This window comes from Protomyctophum parallelum (genome assembly GCF_964188405.1).
Source record: "Protomyctophum parallelum genome assembly, chromosome: 10".
NCBI classification, from domain to species: Eukaryota; Metazoa; Chordata; class Actinopteri; order Myctophiformes; family Myctophidae; genus Protomyctophum; species Protomyctophum parallelum.
Window position 1 is genome coordinate 10,476,375 of NC_139704.1, and position 17,229 is coordinate 10,493,603.

A 17,229-nucleotide genomic window follows, 5' to 3' on the forward strand; every position below is an offset into this window, starting at 1 on the left:
TATGCTCTATATCTCCTCTGCTAGCTAGTGGAGGAGGAGGTAGTATATGCTTCCAAAATCCTGACCAGGTAATTGACACTAAAAGATGGGACAGTTACATTAAAAAAAAAACTCTCTTCCCCCAATGGTTCAACACTGTAGCCACCTAGTGAAAGTGCATGTACAAAACTAACATCTCCATGGTTAAACCCTTTGGTGAGCTGACCGTAACTATTATAATATGCAAAGTTAATGGATTTCATATGGATTATAAAATGTTGAGCCTTTGCATAATTGCTTAAAGAGACTGCAACAGTTTGTGTAGTCATATTTGTAATTGGGGAGGATAATACTCCTCTTACTTTACTTTTCTGTTCCTTCTTCCTTATGAACTTCCTGTGGAACATTGGACCATTTCCCACAATATAAGCCTTGTGGGCTGACATCCTTCATATCACAGGTTACAGCTCAGTCACCCAGTGCAAGGCACACCCAGAAATCCTGCTTCAGAGCTGGAACAAAGTTGGGAGTGTGATCTTCTGGTGATTACATTAATAGCCTTTTTACACGTTTTACTGCAACCGTTTTGACACTTCTGCCAAAGTGTCTGTCATGGTTTATTGTTACTACTTACGAACAATTTGTGATGGGGAAAAAAGCATTAATGACGTGGATGGATTGGACACAAATAGCAGAAGCATTACAGCCATTAGGCTTTATATTATATAGTCCCAAACTGGATGTGTGGTGTTACGCAGGCAGTGAAAGATATCAGTCCATTAGCCTTACTTGCTTAATGCACTCAACCCATATAGCACCCAATAAATAGATAGGGTTTGTCTTCTTTTTTTAACACAGAAGGATGAATTAAATTAATATTCTATGAACTTTAATTAGATAATAATAATAATGTTCATTAGGGCTTTGTTCATAGTTCATACCTCCAAATCACCACCTAGAGTGTTGGAGGTTACATGCAGAAAGACATTCAGCGTGGCCACTGCCAATTCTTTGATTGCTTTTGACTCAACTTAAAATACTGCAACACACTTAGGCATGCGTGTGTTTCATGCTTGCCGTACAAAATGCCTTCTGGAACGCTGCATTCACTCTGCATTAAAGCTACTAGCAATCGCATTGTTGCGCTACTGTCCAATAGCCGACGGGCTAGCTGACAGTTGGATGAACTGCCATGTACCAACGCAGGTATGTGATTGTTGTGTGTTGATGAACGAGGTAACTAGGTGAGTGTAGCCAACATCAACTGAAGCCTCATTTATAATTTGTCGTGAACCAGTGTCACAAACTGAACATAGCAGCGCGATGCATTGTGTGCTTGTTGATCTGCTATGTTTTGGTGCACGACACAGGCGTATAAGTATAAATCAAAACAGTTTCCCTGGTCAAACAACATTCTAGCGACTGTTGCATGGCGAGGGTTAGAACTTTTGCTCTGTTCTTTTTTTCTGTTCTTCTTCCATCACCCTTCAATCAGGTCTCATGCAATATTCTTCTTCTTCCCTCTCTCTCTCTCTCTCTCTCTCTCTCTGTCTCTCTCTCTCTCTCTCTCTCTCTCTCTCTCTCTCTCTCTCTCTCTCTCTCTCTCTCTTGTCCATGCAATGATATGTATGATAGTGTCTTGGGGATGACAAACATTGATTTATGTGAGCAAAACTTTTCAATGTTCAAGTGAAGGATGTCTCTGAAAACTTGTAATAATCCAAGTCATTTTGTGTCACAGTCTTGACTGGGACTGTCCTGCAGGTCCTTTACAGAGAGTCAGTCAGGGATTGTGGTTGGTAGCTGTTTGAATGAATGTGCGTGTTTTCAAAAGTATGTGTGTGTGTGTGTGTGTGTGTGTGTGTGTGTGTGTGTGTGTGTGTGTGTGTGTGTGTGTGTGTGTGTGTGTGTGCGTGCATGCATGCGTGCATGTGATAATGTGTACCTGTATGTGTATTTTAGAGGGCTATGTCAACTCAATGTGTGGAGGTTGACTGAGGGACTCCACACTGCCTACAGCAGAGGGGTGACTGCTTGTGGACCCCTCTTCCTCTGTCCGCAGGAGGTCTGAGGGGCTGGTGGCGGGCTCTGAGGGAAGAGACAGGAAGTTGGCTCCCTGGCTCAGGAAGCTGAAATGCTCGTCCGATGGTCCCAGCTTGCACTCGCCGATGAAGAGTTCCGTCTCGCCCCAGTTGTCGATGTCATCGTGAGCGTTGCCCTGGCTACTGTTACTGTTACTGAGTGCAGAGGACAGGGTCGGGACATGGGCGGGTGAAGGCAGGCTGAGGTTGTGCGCCGAAAGCGATTTACCTCGATTGCATCCCCAGTCCGAGGGACTCTGGTCTGGACTTGAGGAGAGCAACAGCATGGGGTTGACTTCAAGGCTCAGATGCCTCCGCCACATACTCTTGTCTTTCAGGTCAGGTGTCCCCCTTCCCCTCAGCTGCACCGTTCCTGGTGCAGGGTTCGTCTCAGTGACACCCGATTCCTGGTCGTCATCAACGTTGGACTCCAACACCACGGAGGGGCAGAGGGCTCGCTCCTCCTCCCTTTCGTCATCGTCATCCTCTAGGCCAGGGTCGGGGCGACGAGGACGCCCAGGGTGCATCGGTGGCGGCAACTGGAGGGTGAACCCTACCGTGGATGGGGGTGGGGGAGGGAAGTCGGGGAAGTGAGCTCTCTTGGAAGTGCTATTGGGAGTTGTCAGGGTGGGGTACGGGCTATCGGGCGGGAGGAGGGGTGATGGGGTGAGGGAAGCCGTGGAGGGAGGGTAGGATGGGGGTGCAGAATCTGGGGGGAGGTCATCGTCGGTGGGAGCCAGGATGAGACGCAGACCCCTGGGGAGTTTAGTACCATTGCCTCCTCCCCCCATGGACTCACCTCGTTGGCAGGAGGTCTGGTAGTCAGAGTTGTGTTGGTGGTGGTTATCGAACTCAAACAGAGGTAAGGAGGACAGAGTGAGAGCTGAGGGGCCTTTCTGGAGGACTTGGCGATATACCTCCAGCAAAGAGTCCAACTTTGATTCTATTGAAGTTACCTGAAGAAGAGAGAGAAGGGGGTGGAGATCGAGGGGGGTCAACAAGAATGTGCAAGTAGAGACGGAAAATTACTGCTATTATATTATTTATTTATTATCTTAAGGTGGTTTCACAGTATAGTGGTTCATTCCCAGTGAATTAACACTCGAAATTTGTAAAATTGCAACAGTAATGTTCCCAGTAAAGGTGTCAGTTTCTGTGATTTCCAGAAATCACAGAAACTTCCATTTACTGTATATGTATGTGTTGGTAGGTAGCTGTTGGTCATCATCATTTTTCGACCGCGGTCGAGGTCATGGATTTCACAATGCCACGCCAGACTTTCCGGTCCTTCATTGCCATCCCCAGTTCCTGCTTACTATGTGTCCCTAGCGATGACATCAGGGAATGACAGTTTTCTACCTCTGGTTTGCTTTGCATCACTGCTTTTTGCAGATGATCCTGATGGCACCATCGGTCCAAGACCTTCAACTCTTACTGGAACGATTCGCAGCCGAGTGTACGTCGGCTGGGATGAGGATCAGCGTCTCCAAATCTGAGTCCATGGTTCTCAGCAGGAAACCGGTGGATTGTGCAGTCCAAGTAGGGAATGAGGCATTACCCCAGGTGAAGGAGTTTAAGTATCTCGGGGTCTTGTTCACGAGTGTAGGGAGGACGGAGAAGGCGATCAGCCGGAGAACCGAAACGGCAGGGGCGGTATTGCAGTCGCTGTAGCTGTACCACACGAAAAGAGAGTTGAGCCAGAAGGCAAAGCTCTCTGTCTACCGAGCAATCTTCGTTCCTACTCTCACCTATGGTAATGAGGTGTGGGTTATGACCGAAAGAATAAGGTCGCGAATACAAGCCCTTTCTCCGACGGGTGGCTGGCATCTCCCTTAAGAGATAGGGTGGGAAGTTCAGTCACGCGGGAGAGACTCGGAGTAGAGCCGCTGCTCCTTCGTCTGGAAAGTAGCCAGCTTAGGTGGTTCGGGCATCTGGTTAGGATGCCTCTCAGGCGTCTCCCTAGGGAGGTCCTCGATGCACGTCCCACTGGGAGGAGACCCCGGTGCAGACCAAGGCGCAGATGGAGGGATTACATCGACTCACTGGCCTTGGAACGTCTCGGGATCCCCCAGAGAAGAAGGGAAGATATAACCTCATTGTCAGCTATGTAGCAGTGGCCGGAAAACTGTGTTCTTCTGGATCGGACTAGTGAAGAAACACGGGGAAGGTTGCGTATATTAGATTAGTCAATGGTGTCTCTTCCAAGAAAGATTTTGCACTCTCATTAGAAGGCGGGTGTAAGTGCCATCCAACCATTTCTCAAATTTCTTTGAAAGTGTCCATGTTGCGGAGCCATAAAGTAGAATCGGCAACAGTCGTCCAAAATATTTGTACTTTGAACATCTTACTAAGCTGGGATGACCAGATCTTATGCATGTCATTGCAGGCTGACCAGGCCATACACTTCCTAGTTTGAAATTCCTTTTGGGAAGAAGATATATAATGAACCCAAATACTTGTAGTCATTAACCTGTTTCAGAGTGTTGTTAAGTGTTTTTATAATGTGGTTATTGTTGGATTTACATATATTTACGTATTCACTAGTTTTCGTCTCGTTGAGATAAAGACCAACACAGTTGAAGACCTGCTCAAGAGACTGAAGGAGAGCCTTCAGTCTGAGCTGTTGGTAGGTAGCTGTTTTGGTTTCATTAAAAAACAATCATTGTAGCCTCGGTACCCAGGCTTTTATTTTAGTTCGCACAATCATTGTAGCGCCAGCCACATGGCATGAACATGACCTAGAATTTCAGACACTGCCATGACATGGATATTCTGTTAAGGGTATCTAGAGATACGCTGGTGACACACATGTATGCACATATGTATGTAAGTATGCAAAGGTTTTGCGCATTTATAGTATACCACGTACCTGTCTCTCTACCTTACACACTCGTCCCAGCATGCTCATGTCTTCCATTGCGTCTCCGTCAGACTGGAGCTTGTCCCTCATTTTCTTATCATTGGGAATCTGTCCTTTACCAAGGATCTGGTCCACCCTGAGACGCACACACACAAACACACACACACACACACACACACACACACACACACACACACACACACACACACACACACACACACACACACACACACACACACACACACACACACACACACACACACACACACACACACACACACACACACACACAGTCATTGTCTAATTAAGACAATTGTTAAAACACTGTGTCCAGAAACCCCCGGTTGGTTTGAGGGTATTCCAAAGCAAGTAACAACAGACCTAAGGCTAGATAAACAATGTTACTGTTAGGGTTAGTGAGACAGAACACAATATCACTGCTGTTGAAACCTTGGAACTCCAAAAAGTCTACATCTATATCCTTGATTTCAAGGTGATGCATTTTAGAAATATTATTTGGATACATCTGGTCATCTGGGACAACTTGAATTGAATTTAAATTATGCTTTTCTAACTAACTATTATATGAGATTATATCTGAAGTAATGTCTTTGATGATTTTTCAGTAGTAATAATATCAAAGGCAAGACAAAACCAACTGTCCCGCATTACCTGCTGTTGACTTTCACTTTCTACATATTATATGTACATATACAAAAATACGCAATTGTTTGACTGGGTTCTTGGGCCAAGAGTTCATGAAACCACCCTCAACCATGCAAGAAAACTCAATTACAAGGTTCCGTTTAAAACAGCAGTGATGTAAAAGTACTGAGAAAATTAACTACTACGTTAACCCAAAGCTATGGCATGTTGTTAGCATATCAAATGAATCTCACACACACACACGCGCACGCACGCACGCACACGCACACGCAAACGCACACACACACACATGCACACGCACGCGCACGCGCACGCGCACGCGCACACACACACACACACACACACACACACACACACACACACACACACACACACACACACACACACACACACACACACACACACCCCACATCAGTCACATATTGGATCGACATGCATACCATTGTCAGCCTCCGCTTTGGCTAGATGCCTTGTTAGATTTAGCCCGCTGTGTTATAGTAGTCCTTCCACCACATAGATACAGTACATAAATGTTCCCAGGGTTTTGGGAAACATTTCTAACATTTGCATTTCACACACAGCAACTCCACTACTGCACACCAGTTAGTTCTGCTCAGAGCAAGCCAAAGCTCTCTAAATAACAGTTATTATTACTACTGTATGTCTGTGTGTTTGTGGGGGGGGGGGGGGGGTGTCTCTTTGGGGTCTTAATCAGAGGTTCTCAACCTTTTCTGAAAATCTTGAAAGTGTTCGTGGCCCACCCATCTGACCACTTAACACTGCAGCCTTTGGCTGATGGGTGGCCCGTGTGCATTTTCAGAGCACAGCTTATTTTAATTCTGTGTTCTGGCTTGGCTGAATGATACCAACATATACTGTGTACAATACAGTACATGTACCATAAAAGCTCCTGTTTAATGGAACAATAATTAAATATCATTTTCCCAGCCACCATGACATTGTTTTTTCTCACATGCCATTTTAAAATATTATATTTTATTTATATTATCATCACAATCTCAATGATTTTGTGGGCCACGGCGCACAGGTTGAGAATCACTGGTCTAAATGAAAGGAATCCAAATAACCCTGCAGTGCAAGAGGGCTTCCTCCTGGTGTTGTGGTTGTAATAATACTGCAGAGCAGGAGAAGACACGTTCCTGGATCTGCCGTTCATGCTGGGCCCTGGGCCCGCTCCACTGGCCACTCTGTGTAGGAGAGACACTGCGTCAGGTTTAACACACACACACACACACACACACACACACACACACACAATACTGCCATACAAATGCACCGCGCAGAAACGCACAATGTAGGTGTCTGTGCATGTCACATGTGCCACGTACACCACACAAAGGCAGCCTGAAGTTCTACATGCACAACACTAAGCACTGTAGCAGCTCTAAGCACTAAGCACTCTCTGACCTGACGAAGATCTGTCAAGATCGAAACGTCGTTTATTTATTCTATAAAGTAATTCTTTACCAAAAGAATGGTGTGCGGGTCCTATTTCCTTCCACATATGCACTCTCTCCCATATTACACTCAAACACAAACACTAAACCTATTCCACGCTGCTCATTCGGAAGCAGCACTACAAACACAGCATCCACAACGCTAGCATCACTCATGACAGCTTCCTGACAGCTGCAAGAACAACTTCGAAGGAGACCAAAATGACTATGATTGCGGACTAATAGCTTACAGTATATTCAATACACCATCTCTACTCCGTTTATCTTTGTTATATTTACCTTATGATAGAGGAGGCTAAAGTGCCCTAATATGTTATGGTACTATTGGGCAGCTCAGTTGAGAACTATAATGTTCTATTATACGGAGAAGGGATCCCCCACATGGAGGAACATTGAATCATACTCTTTGAAGCTCCCACTGCCCGAATATCTTTACTCTAATTCGAGTAAAAAACTGATAAAATGCACAGCTAATCCTATTGTTAAAAACATGATTAAAGTTTGGCAGGATGTCAGACTTTATCTTTTGGATATCCAACCCAGTTTTCGATTCAGCCCAATTTGGGGAAATGAATATTTCACCCCAGGAAGGGCGGATGGGGGTTTCAAAATATGGGCCAAGCAAGAGATTAAACAATGGAAGGATGTTTTTGACAAAAGGGGGAATCTATTCTCTTTTGATGAACTAGCTGCTAAATACAATTTACCCCGTACACACTTCTTTAAGTATTTACAACTCAGAAGCTTTATAGGGGTTAAACAGGTGAATTCTCTGACACTCCCTGACACAACAATAGAAAAAGAGCTTATCAGAAACCCCTTTAATAGGGGCATCATTTCTGATTTATACTCTATGTTAGTAGAATTCTCTCGTGAATCCTCTGAATCCAAATATAATGCATAAAATGCTGATCTACAAGAGGAATTGACATTGGAAGAGTGGAGCTCAGCCTGTATGGATGCTCAATCCCAGACGGGTAACACTCGGTTAAAACTGTTGCAATATAATTGGCTGATGAGGGTTTATATCACTCCAGAGAAATTAAATAAATTTAGTGCAGATATTCCAGATACTTGTATCAGATGTGGTAAAGACAAAGGTACACTTTTCCATTGTCTGTGGGCATGTCCAAGAGTGAAAGAATTCTGGGAAGAAGTGAGGAGGGAGATTCAGAAGATATTGTCGATAGATATTGAGCTTGACCCAAAACTGTTTCTATTAGGTCTTTACCCACCTGGCCATAAGATTCAGAGTAGCGAACAAAGATTCCTGGATTTATGTTTACTACAAGCCAAAAGGGCTATATCGTGCCTTATCGTGGAAAAAGATAGGCAAACCCAGTATTGCTCAGTGGTTTAGGGAGTTATCATTGTGTCTTCCTCTGGAAAGAATTACTTATACTTTGAAGAATAAACAGAAGATGTTTGATAAGATATGGGGAAGGTTTATCCAATATATTACGGTTAATGATTTATCTTATTTAATGGTGGAAATTGTCTAATTTTATTCTCTGCAGCTGTTTGGTCTTGTGGCCATAAGGACTCTGTTGTTGTTGTTGTTACCATTTTAAGTGCCATTATTTTATTATACTGTACTTATATATGTATGTTATTGTTTTGTTTTGTTTGTTTTTCATTTTAAGTAATTGTATTGTATTGTCTGTATTATGTATTGTATTGTCTGTTTGTCAAAAAAAAGAAAATTCAATAAATATATTGTTAAAAAAAAAGAATACACCATCTCTAGCCCATCACACATCATTCCTGGGAACACAGATTGCTACTACTGTAGGTTAGTTGCATTCATTTGGTGTCTATATTAGTCGCGGATTAGAAAATTACAATCAGGGTCGTCGTGGCTAGAAATCCTGGGCCCTCTGACAACAAGCCGTTTAATAATATCAGTTCAACTGACACAAGAGTATTTTTTACAAATGTAAAAAGTACTCTGGAGTACAACGGTGTACCTTGCCAAAAATAACAGGTTTTCAAGTTAACAGCTAGACACATTGCTAAAAATCTGTACTTTTCGGCAAGTGCCGAATTATTATGACATAAATTAGGCTTTAGTCTACTTCACTGTAACCTACAATGAAAGCCGAAAAGTGAAAGTGAAATGAAAGTACGAAATTAATACTATATAATTTGTTAACAGACTAAATTCCAACTACAGTAAATAAGGTCATTAGGGAGCTCATTTGTGAATCAATCCTATAGTTTCCCATATGAAAAACATAGCCATTGTTATACTACAAGCTCTTGCATTTGTCAGATTTGAAGTTTAAACTTCCAACCTTGCACAACAGCATGGTCAGAACAGGATTTGAAGCCGAGTGTGGTTTTGTGAAGAGAGACGTTTGTAATTTTTTGCAAACTAAGAATATGTTTGTGTTATAAAAGGGGATAATACCAATTTTCTAACACATACTAAAAATCCAATTTAGATTTTGAAACATTTGATTTGCTCAGTTCTATACGTTTATTTCCAGCTAGCACTGAACTACACATAACAGAGACACATCAAAGTCCAGTCCAAATACTGTGATGGGATGCGATGGAACTGACAACATTAAAGCAATGAGCACCAAAACACAGATGCAGTTTGATCTGAACCGTCCTTAATTTTCACAACCATGAATCAAAAGTTAGCTTTGAACTCCTTAATGACCTTTAGACCTTTTAAATTAGCATTGAAATTTGCTACAGCCAAACCTGGATCAAACTGTATTTTGCAAATATTTTTGGCTTTAGCCGTTTTAACCTTCTGGGGGTATAGGCTACCAGATAGGCAAGACACAGCGGTTAATAACATAATGCAGAGGAATTGTATCTGTGCTACATGAAACCAACATTCACCTTCACAAATAATACTCTTTGACCCAGGTCAGGCTACACTATCAAGGTGCATTTGGTTATGTTAGTTGGGGGTGGGGGGGGGGCAGGCGGATGGAGCAGGACGGGGTTGGGTCTAACCCCGCTGTGGAGGGCTTCCTTCGGGCCTGGCTGTAATATAAATGCAGGGAAGGGGAGGAAAAGGTCTTGGCTCGGCTGCTCAGGGGCCGCTGGGCAGGACCCACAATGGAGTCCAGTCTGAGAGAGAGAGGACACATAAACGGAGTGAGAGAGAGAGACACGTACACAGTGAAATCCTCCGTGTAAATTTGAGTCTGAAAGTGTATGAATGTAACTACATTCTTCATGTGGCTATTAATGATCCAAATACTACGGGACAGAAGTCCCGAGCCGAGTGTGAGCGTGCTCTATTGTCAATTAAGAGATGGACAGACGGGTACAGACTCTCAACAAAAAGTCTATAGAAACAGTCACACTCACAAGGTATCTTTTCTTTGATTTGTGTATTTACCGCAGCAGCAGTCAATGACAAACAGACGTATTGGCTACTCAGACCTTCATCAGGCATCGTTTGCCCCGCTTATATAGCTTTTTTGCAGTAGTAAATACAATCACGTTACAATACACAACAGTGTATATCGTGCAAACATACCTCAACAACAATACAAAATAGAATCTAATCATTAAGTATGGTAATACACAAAAAACATTATCAGTACTTCTCAAATTACAATCCCACAAGAATGGGTTTTAGGTTACTATAAAAATAAATTCAACAATAATGAACAAATTAATTAATTCCAGTAGCTGAAAAACTTGAGGACTTAACATAAGGAGACATTACTAGCAATGACCTACTCCCTATACTGTTATATACAAACCATGTTGTAGTTTGTTTGCCAAACTGTTCCCGATATTCTATATTGTGTTTATATAATAATAATAATAATAATAATAATAATAGCACTTCCCCTTGGGGATATAGCAAAGGCCCAGTAATAGTGACCAAAAATGCACAAAAAAGTGACTTTATATGCTGGCCACTTCTGAGGGCAAGGTAGATGGTGGATATAGTGTGTGTGTGTGTGTGTGTGTGTGTGTGTGTGTGTGTGTGTGTGTGTGTGTGTGTGTGTGTGTGTGTGTGTGTGTGTGTGTGTGTGTGTGAGAGGTAGCGAGGTACTGCTCAGTTTCAGCCATTATAGGAAGCCGCTCAATTTGGAGGAGGCGTTATTTCCTTTACCCTTTATTTATGTCTGCTGCCCTGTGTCCGACATGTCAGCTGTACTGTATGTAACGATGCTTTGCCGTCCATGCACGTTGTAACTGGCTGCTCTCCTATTGTCAAACTGCACTGGCAGTGTTTATGTCCTTTGTACAAGGTATTCCTGTACTTCTCATTATGTGGACATAAATACACATTTCAAATGTGTGTGTGTGTGTGTGTGTGTGTGTCCGTGCGTGCGTGCGTGCTTGCGTGCGTGCGTGTACCTTGTCTGAAGACTCTTGATGCGACAGAGCATGTCCAGGTGTCCAGCAGAGTACTGCTCTATGACGTCCTTCACATCATACGGACGCAACGTCTCTTTAAACTTCTTCTTAGCAACGTGAAACTTCATGATCCTAGAGAGAGAGAGAGAGAGAGAGAGAGAGAGAGAGAGAGAGAGAGAGATAGAGAGAGGAAGGAAGACAGTAATCTCTTGTTGAAACTACCATTTTTGCCAGAATGTGTGGTTACTAGAAACAACCACTAGAGGGAGTTGACCACACACGCATCAATTATGCCCATTTGTTTTTAGATCAAACACAAAGCAATCATTATTCAACCATCTTCAACGGGTATGTTATGGGAGAACAAAGTCTTCTTGCCCAAACAATTACAAACTTTAAACCCATTATTTAGCAACTACACCTGGAACCCCTCTGACTCCGTACTGCACAAACACAACCACCTGGTACCGCTCCGGCTCTGTACTGCACAAACACAAGCACCGCTGGGTGAATAATATTGATACTGGTAAGAGGATCAACCCAGTTAGGCTCACTCTGGCTCCCTAATGGCTCCCGCCCTGCTCCAGTTGCCTGATTTCCTCACTGTCTACGTAGAAACAACAGCGAAAGACGAGCCGATGCAATAACAGTCCCGGCCGGGGAATCAAACCCGACACCCTGGGAAAGGCATGGGCACCTGGGGAATCCTGCTGCCCATGGAGGAGGCCTGCTGGGTGGGCACACTGGCTAGGCTTACTGGGGAGGAGAGAGGAAGCAACAGCCGTAAGGAATGGGTCAAGTGGCCTTAGGGGTTAAATAGGCAGGGCTGAGGTCAGCGAGAGATTATTATTGTTGCGTACCATACAGAAAGACATATTGACATGTGGTACAAAATAAATAAAAATAAAACATTCAAGCTTAAGGGAGGAGGTTTTTGTGACCAAAACATGTAAAAATAGGCTTGTAAAAATATATTTCCAGGGTTCAAATAATGATTATTTGGCAAGTGGTTTTTAGCGTTTTAGTGTTCTTGTTTGCAATGTGTGTTGATATTATTTGAGGGGGTCAGGAAAACCAAGATGGTTTGGTTCTCACATGATTGCAGTAAGCTGATATAATAACCAGTTGAAAAGACAGTGATACAAAACACCCTGCACGCACGCACAAACACACACATATATCATGTGTAGCATGCATGGTTGCCATGGCGTGTGTGCGGGACGGGTGTTCATCTTTCTTTCCTTATTTCTATGCTCCACCGCTGTGAGGGCTCAGAGTCATGCCTTAGGTGTTTTCAGCAAGGGGTCTGGTCTGTGTGTGTGTGTGTGCGTGCGTGTGTGTGTGTTTTCGGAGTCCCACTGATTCCTTTTCAGTGTTTCTTCTTCATGTATTTTTCAAACTAAATCCATGTCCATCACAGCAGGGGATCTGATCTGATATTAACATCATATAGTATTTCTGCCAGCCGGAGGGGAAGATATCATTTTAACCGCATATGTTGTTGAGCAGAGTCTCTCTGGGCTCTATGCTAGTGAACTTTCTATTCTCGCTGTGCATTAAATATTTTCGCTGAAAACAGACGATCGTCAAACTATTTTCTGTAAATACGGATGCTGGGGCTTAAGTGTCTCAAAACCACCGTCTTACTCTGGGTCTACAACAGGTAAAGAATGTACTTGAATGCATTAGAGAATACTGTACATTCCTGGCGTACAACATATGTGATGGATACGTGCATCAAATACATAAGCAGAAGGCTTGCTGCCATATGTTTACAATATCCCCGGTATGACACTGACATGTTCTACCATTTCCCCATGGTCTTTCAAGTCATTCTCCATTCTGTGTGTGTGTGTGTGTGTGTGTGTGTGTGTGTGTGTGTGTGTGTGTGTGTGTGTGCGCGCGTGGATGCATGCATGCGTGCGTGCGTGCGTGCGTGCGTGCGTGCGTGCGTGCGTGCGTGCGTGCGTGCGTGCGTGCGTGCGAGAGAGAGAGTGTCTAGGCTGTTAGGAATAGCAGAATGTACAGCAGATGAATGAAAAGACACAGAGCCTGGTGTTTTATGGAGTGTCTCGAGCCAGGCCTTATGTTTAATTTATACTCGCCGGAAATAGCATCGTAATGTGACGTGTTATGATCGTATAAGTCAGGCATTCCGCCAGCTTAAAGGGTGTACAAGAGTGCATGGGTGGACTATGTAGAACTCTGTCTGCACATTCTATTGACTGGAAAAAGGTGCCCTTCGGCCATTCAGCCGAATTAGCTTGCCTTGTCTGGCACCTACTGTAGTTGATTGAGTTGAGACTGAGAGAGCAACTGCACGTAGCCGGTAACAGAACGTTACTCATTATGGCGAAGGGGCAAGCATGTACCGATGCGCTAGGCCGGCGCCGGTCGGAAAACATAAATAAATACCTAAATAAATAGACCAGTCGATCGTAATAGTGTCCCCCAATAGTGTGGGGACATTCAGACCCTTCTGACCCCCCTCCTGTGCCTATGATTCTGTGGCAGTTCCTCTAAAGGACAAGTAACTCTCCCAGAAAAATGTCTCAAACGTCACACTCACCTGACAGCTCTGATGACCCCCTTGAGTGAATTTGAAAGGTCCTCCACGGTGACATCACAATGGCAACCCCTCTCATCAAAGGAATCCTCCGTGGTCATGGCTCCGTCTACTGGGAGACAGACAGGGCAGATGACGCGTCAACTAATGTGCCCCGCCGCAGAAAATCACTTCCAGTCTCCAAAGACATAAAACACATTTTGGGTGCAGTGTGTAGCCATTTCTCGGCAGGGATCTCTGAGAATGTTTTAAAAGTGATACATTTTTGGCTTCTAAGGTGTGAGAATTTATGTGCCGCTTTGGACAGTTGTCTTGAGGAATGGGTAATGTTCTGCCAGGCCAGCTCAGTGAAATCTGGAGCATTGGCCGCGTTCGTTTAAGAGTTTAATGAACACTAGTCCTGTTTTGCACAGCATCTTATGCCTTATGACTAATCTTATTTGGCATTTTTTATCATTTTGAAAAACATTAGTAACAGTAAAAATCTCCAATCTGTACAGCATACATCCCCAGTACAGCCAATAATTAGAGAGAGAGAGAGAGAGAGAGAGAGAGAGAGAGAGAGACACTGTATGAAATGAATTATGACAGACAGATCATTATGATGGAAAGAGAGTGCAAGTGACGGAGACAAGGGGAGAGAGAGAGAGTGAGAGAGGGGAGCATTGTTCATGTTGTGGTCTGATCCACTTCTCATGTAGCGGGCTGGAGAACATGACATGTGAAAACTGACATGGACAATAACAGCAGCAGGTACACACACACTCGGCCGCACGCACACACAAACGCACGCACAGACGCACGCACGCACACACAACACTGCAGCTCACCGTCAGGGGCAGGGCGGGTTTGGCCCTTCAGACGCAGCGAGGGCCTGAAGCGCGTGCGGTCGTTGAAGCTCCAGCTCTTCTGCACCTTGGCGGGCCCACCTGTAGACACCTCGGCCCCGCCCCCACTTGACCCCATCATGCTGCCGCCGGTTTCGTTGCCAGGAGAACAGCGTGGCTGGCGGTCGTTGACGGAGGTCTGGCGACTCTTCATGCTCTGACCGCGCGGGCTTGCCATGCGCACACGCTCCTTAAAGCTGAGCTTCTGACTGGATGGAGAGAGACAGACAGAGAGCCAGTGCGGGGAGAAGGGGACCCCGACGGAGAGGATCGACAGAGAGGCAAGAAGAGCGGCGGAGAGGTGGAAGCAAGGACAGATTGAGGAGCGAGAGAGGTGAGAGAGGAAGAGAGACCGGGTGAGGAAGAATGGGAGACACAAGAGGAGAGAGTGCAGGACAAAATAGAGAGAATATGGAATTGTGATGCAAAGAGAGCAAAACAAGGTAGGGAGTGTATAGGAGAGAACGACAGACACAGGGAGCGAGAGAGAGAGACAGAGAGAGAGAGATGTTGAAAGAGACAGGGGGTTATAGAATGGGGTTGATAGAGATAGAAAAAAAAACAAAGAAAGAGGTAAGTAAGAGAGGTTGTCAACACCTATTTCCCCTCAGAGAGTGTGAAGAGTTCAGTGCACAGACACAACTCTTTGCCTTATTTCCTTCAACCCAAACATCATCCATCCATCTGTCATGCTCCAAAACCCAAAGAACACAGGCAGACGGCCCATGACCAGCAGCACTTCACTCTTCTATTCCAACCAGGACAATTACTGTAACACCAGCCACCACGCAAACACCGCTTAGAGCCTTATTTACTGTATGCTTTGGCTCAAAAATGTCACACAATGAAAACAAAGTCAATAAATAAAAAAAGATAATACATTGTTTTTGTTGTGACAGTTTTTCACCAAAGCATGAATTAGGCTTAAGACTGGAACGGCCAACACTGCATGCTGGTTAAACTAGAGGTACAGAGGTAACGTAAGGTAACTTCTGTGAGAGAAAGTGGGTTACTACAGCAGAATGCAGTTTTCATAAATACAGTGGTCGATCTCAAGTTTGCCTTTACAAGTACATGGACGTCGCATCAACGATAGAATAAAGAATGTTTCTTTGGTGGATTAAAGTTTATTTAATTCCCTGGAGCTACATTATTTATTATATTATATAATGTGCTTCGTGATTTATTTATAAAGCACTTTCTGCAAAGTACTATCTGCAGAACACATTTTTAAAGATCCACAAAGGGGAAAACTCTAATTTAAAGTTTTGACTCTTATATGAATTTTATTAAATGAAATGGTTACATTTGTACACTCAGAGTTACAAAAGGATAAATTAACAATGAGGAACATCAGGCATAAAAGTAAGCCAAAAGTGGGTCAAAAGTATTACATATTTATGATGACCGTATGATTAAAGCAACTATATTGGGGAAACATGCCCAAAACAATCATGTAAGGGTGTCCAAACCTTTTTCAAAGGGGGGCATATTAGAAGTTTTTAAAGTACCCAAGGGCCAAATACATCTCCTCGACTTACATAATGTGCCTTCGGACTATAACAATGATTTTATGTAACTATCATCATCAATATTTAATAACAATGGTATTTTGTTAGGTGTGCCGACAGTGCCGTGAACAAAACACAAAAATAACTCAGCCAGTTTTCAGCCTTATTTCACATTACCAAATGTAGCCAGGCGTGCAAGGTAAAAACATCAAATAAAATAGCCTTTCTTTGACCCCTTCAGAATGAGACAACAAGGAACAAAGAATCCTTTGTTTGTTTATTATACTCTGGGAAATGCCCAGGTTAATTAAAAAACTTGAATGTAAAGCCGAGGGCCATATAAAATCTTTGGTCACCCCTGATGTAAGACATCATATTCATTGAGATTCTACTTTGAAAAGAAAAAGCGAAATAAAATATAAATCATAATTTTTTTAAGATTTGACTTTGAGATTTCAATCTCCAAACTAGCGCGATGTCCGTTATGAACAAAGCTCGTTTGCCCCTCCGGTTATGCAGTCAAGTGCAGTAAAAAAAAAAAAGTGGGGGTCAACATAGTTCAAGTATTCCTCTATTCTCTGTAAACAGCTGGCAAACGGCATTAAGGGACAGAAATGAGAGAGGTCAAAGATCTGACTTGGAAGAGGTCATGCCCAAAGAGTCCTGCGACAAAGGCCACTGGATTGACAACCGATTTGGATAAAGGATTTAAAACACTGGCACTGGAAACAAAGTTTATATATGCCTAATTAATGCTATGTACTACGACCGCCTCGCACGCTGGATGTAAGCATCATTTATAAGCTCACGTTGCATTGCGCATGCAACACATTGTGAGCCTATATAGGTCATATGACGGA

The 17,229-nt window shown here is 43.6% G+C and overlaps 1 protein-coding gene across 4 annotated transcripts in view; it reads right to left on the bottom strand.

Moving 5' to 3' along the window:
• Window positions 1–1,569: 1,569 nt before the first annotated feature.
• kcnq5a (potassium voltage-gated channel, KQT-like subfamily, member 5a) overlaps window positions 1,570–17,229 on the bottom strand; it is a 126,322-nt gene continuing 110,662 nt past the window's right edge. For 2 of the 4 annotated variants that reach the window (XM_083775872.1, XM_083775871.1), the window contains 6 exons: window positions 14,802–15,067; window positions 13,975–14,083; window positions 11,406–11,537; window positions 10,038–10,154; window positions 4,930–5,056; window positions 1,570–3,016 (listed from right to left, as the gene is read on the bottom strand). In XM_083775872.1, the coding sequence (XP_083631998.1) occupies window positions 1,946–3,016; window positions 4,930–5,056; window positions 10,038–10,154; window positions 11,406–11,537; window positions 13,975–14,083; window positions 14,802–15,067 (1,822 nt within the window). In that variant the 3' untranslated portion in view covers window positions 1,570–1,945. The remainder of the gene's footprint in view (window positions 3,017–4,929; window positions 5,057–10,037; window positions 10,155–11,405; window positions 11,538–13,974; window positions 14,084–14,801; window positions 15,068–17,229) is intronic. The other 2 variants (XM_083775873.1, XM_083775874.1) reach the window with 2 other exon arrangements.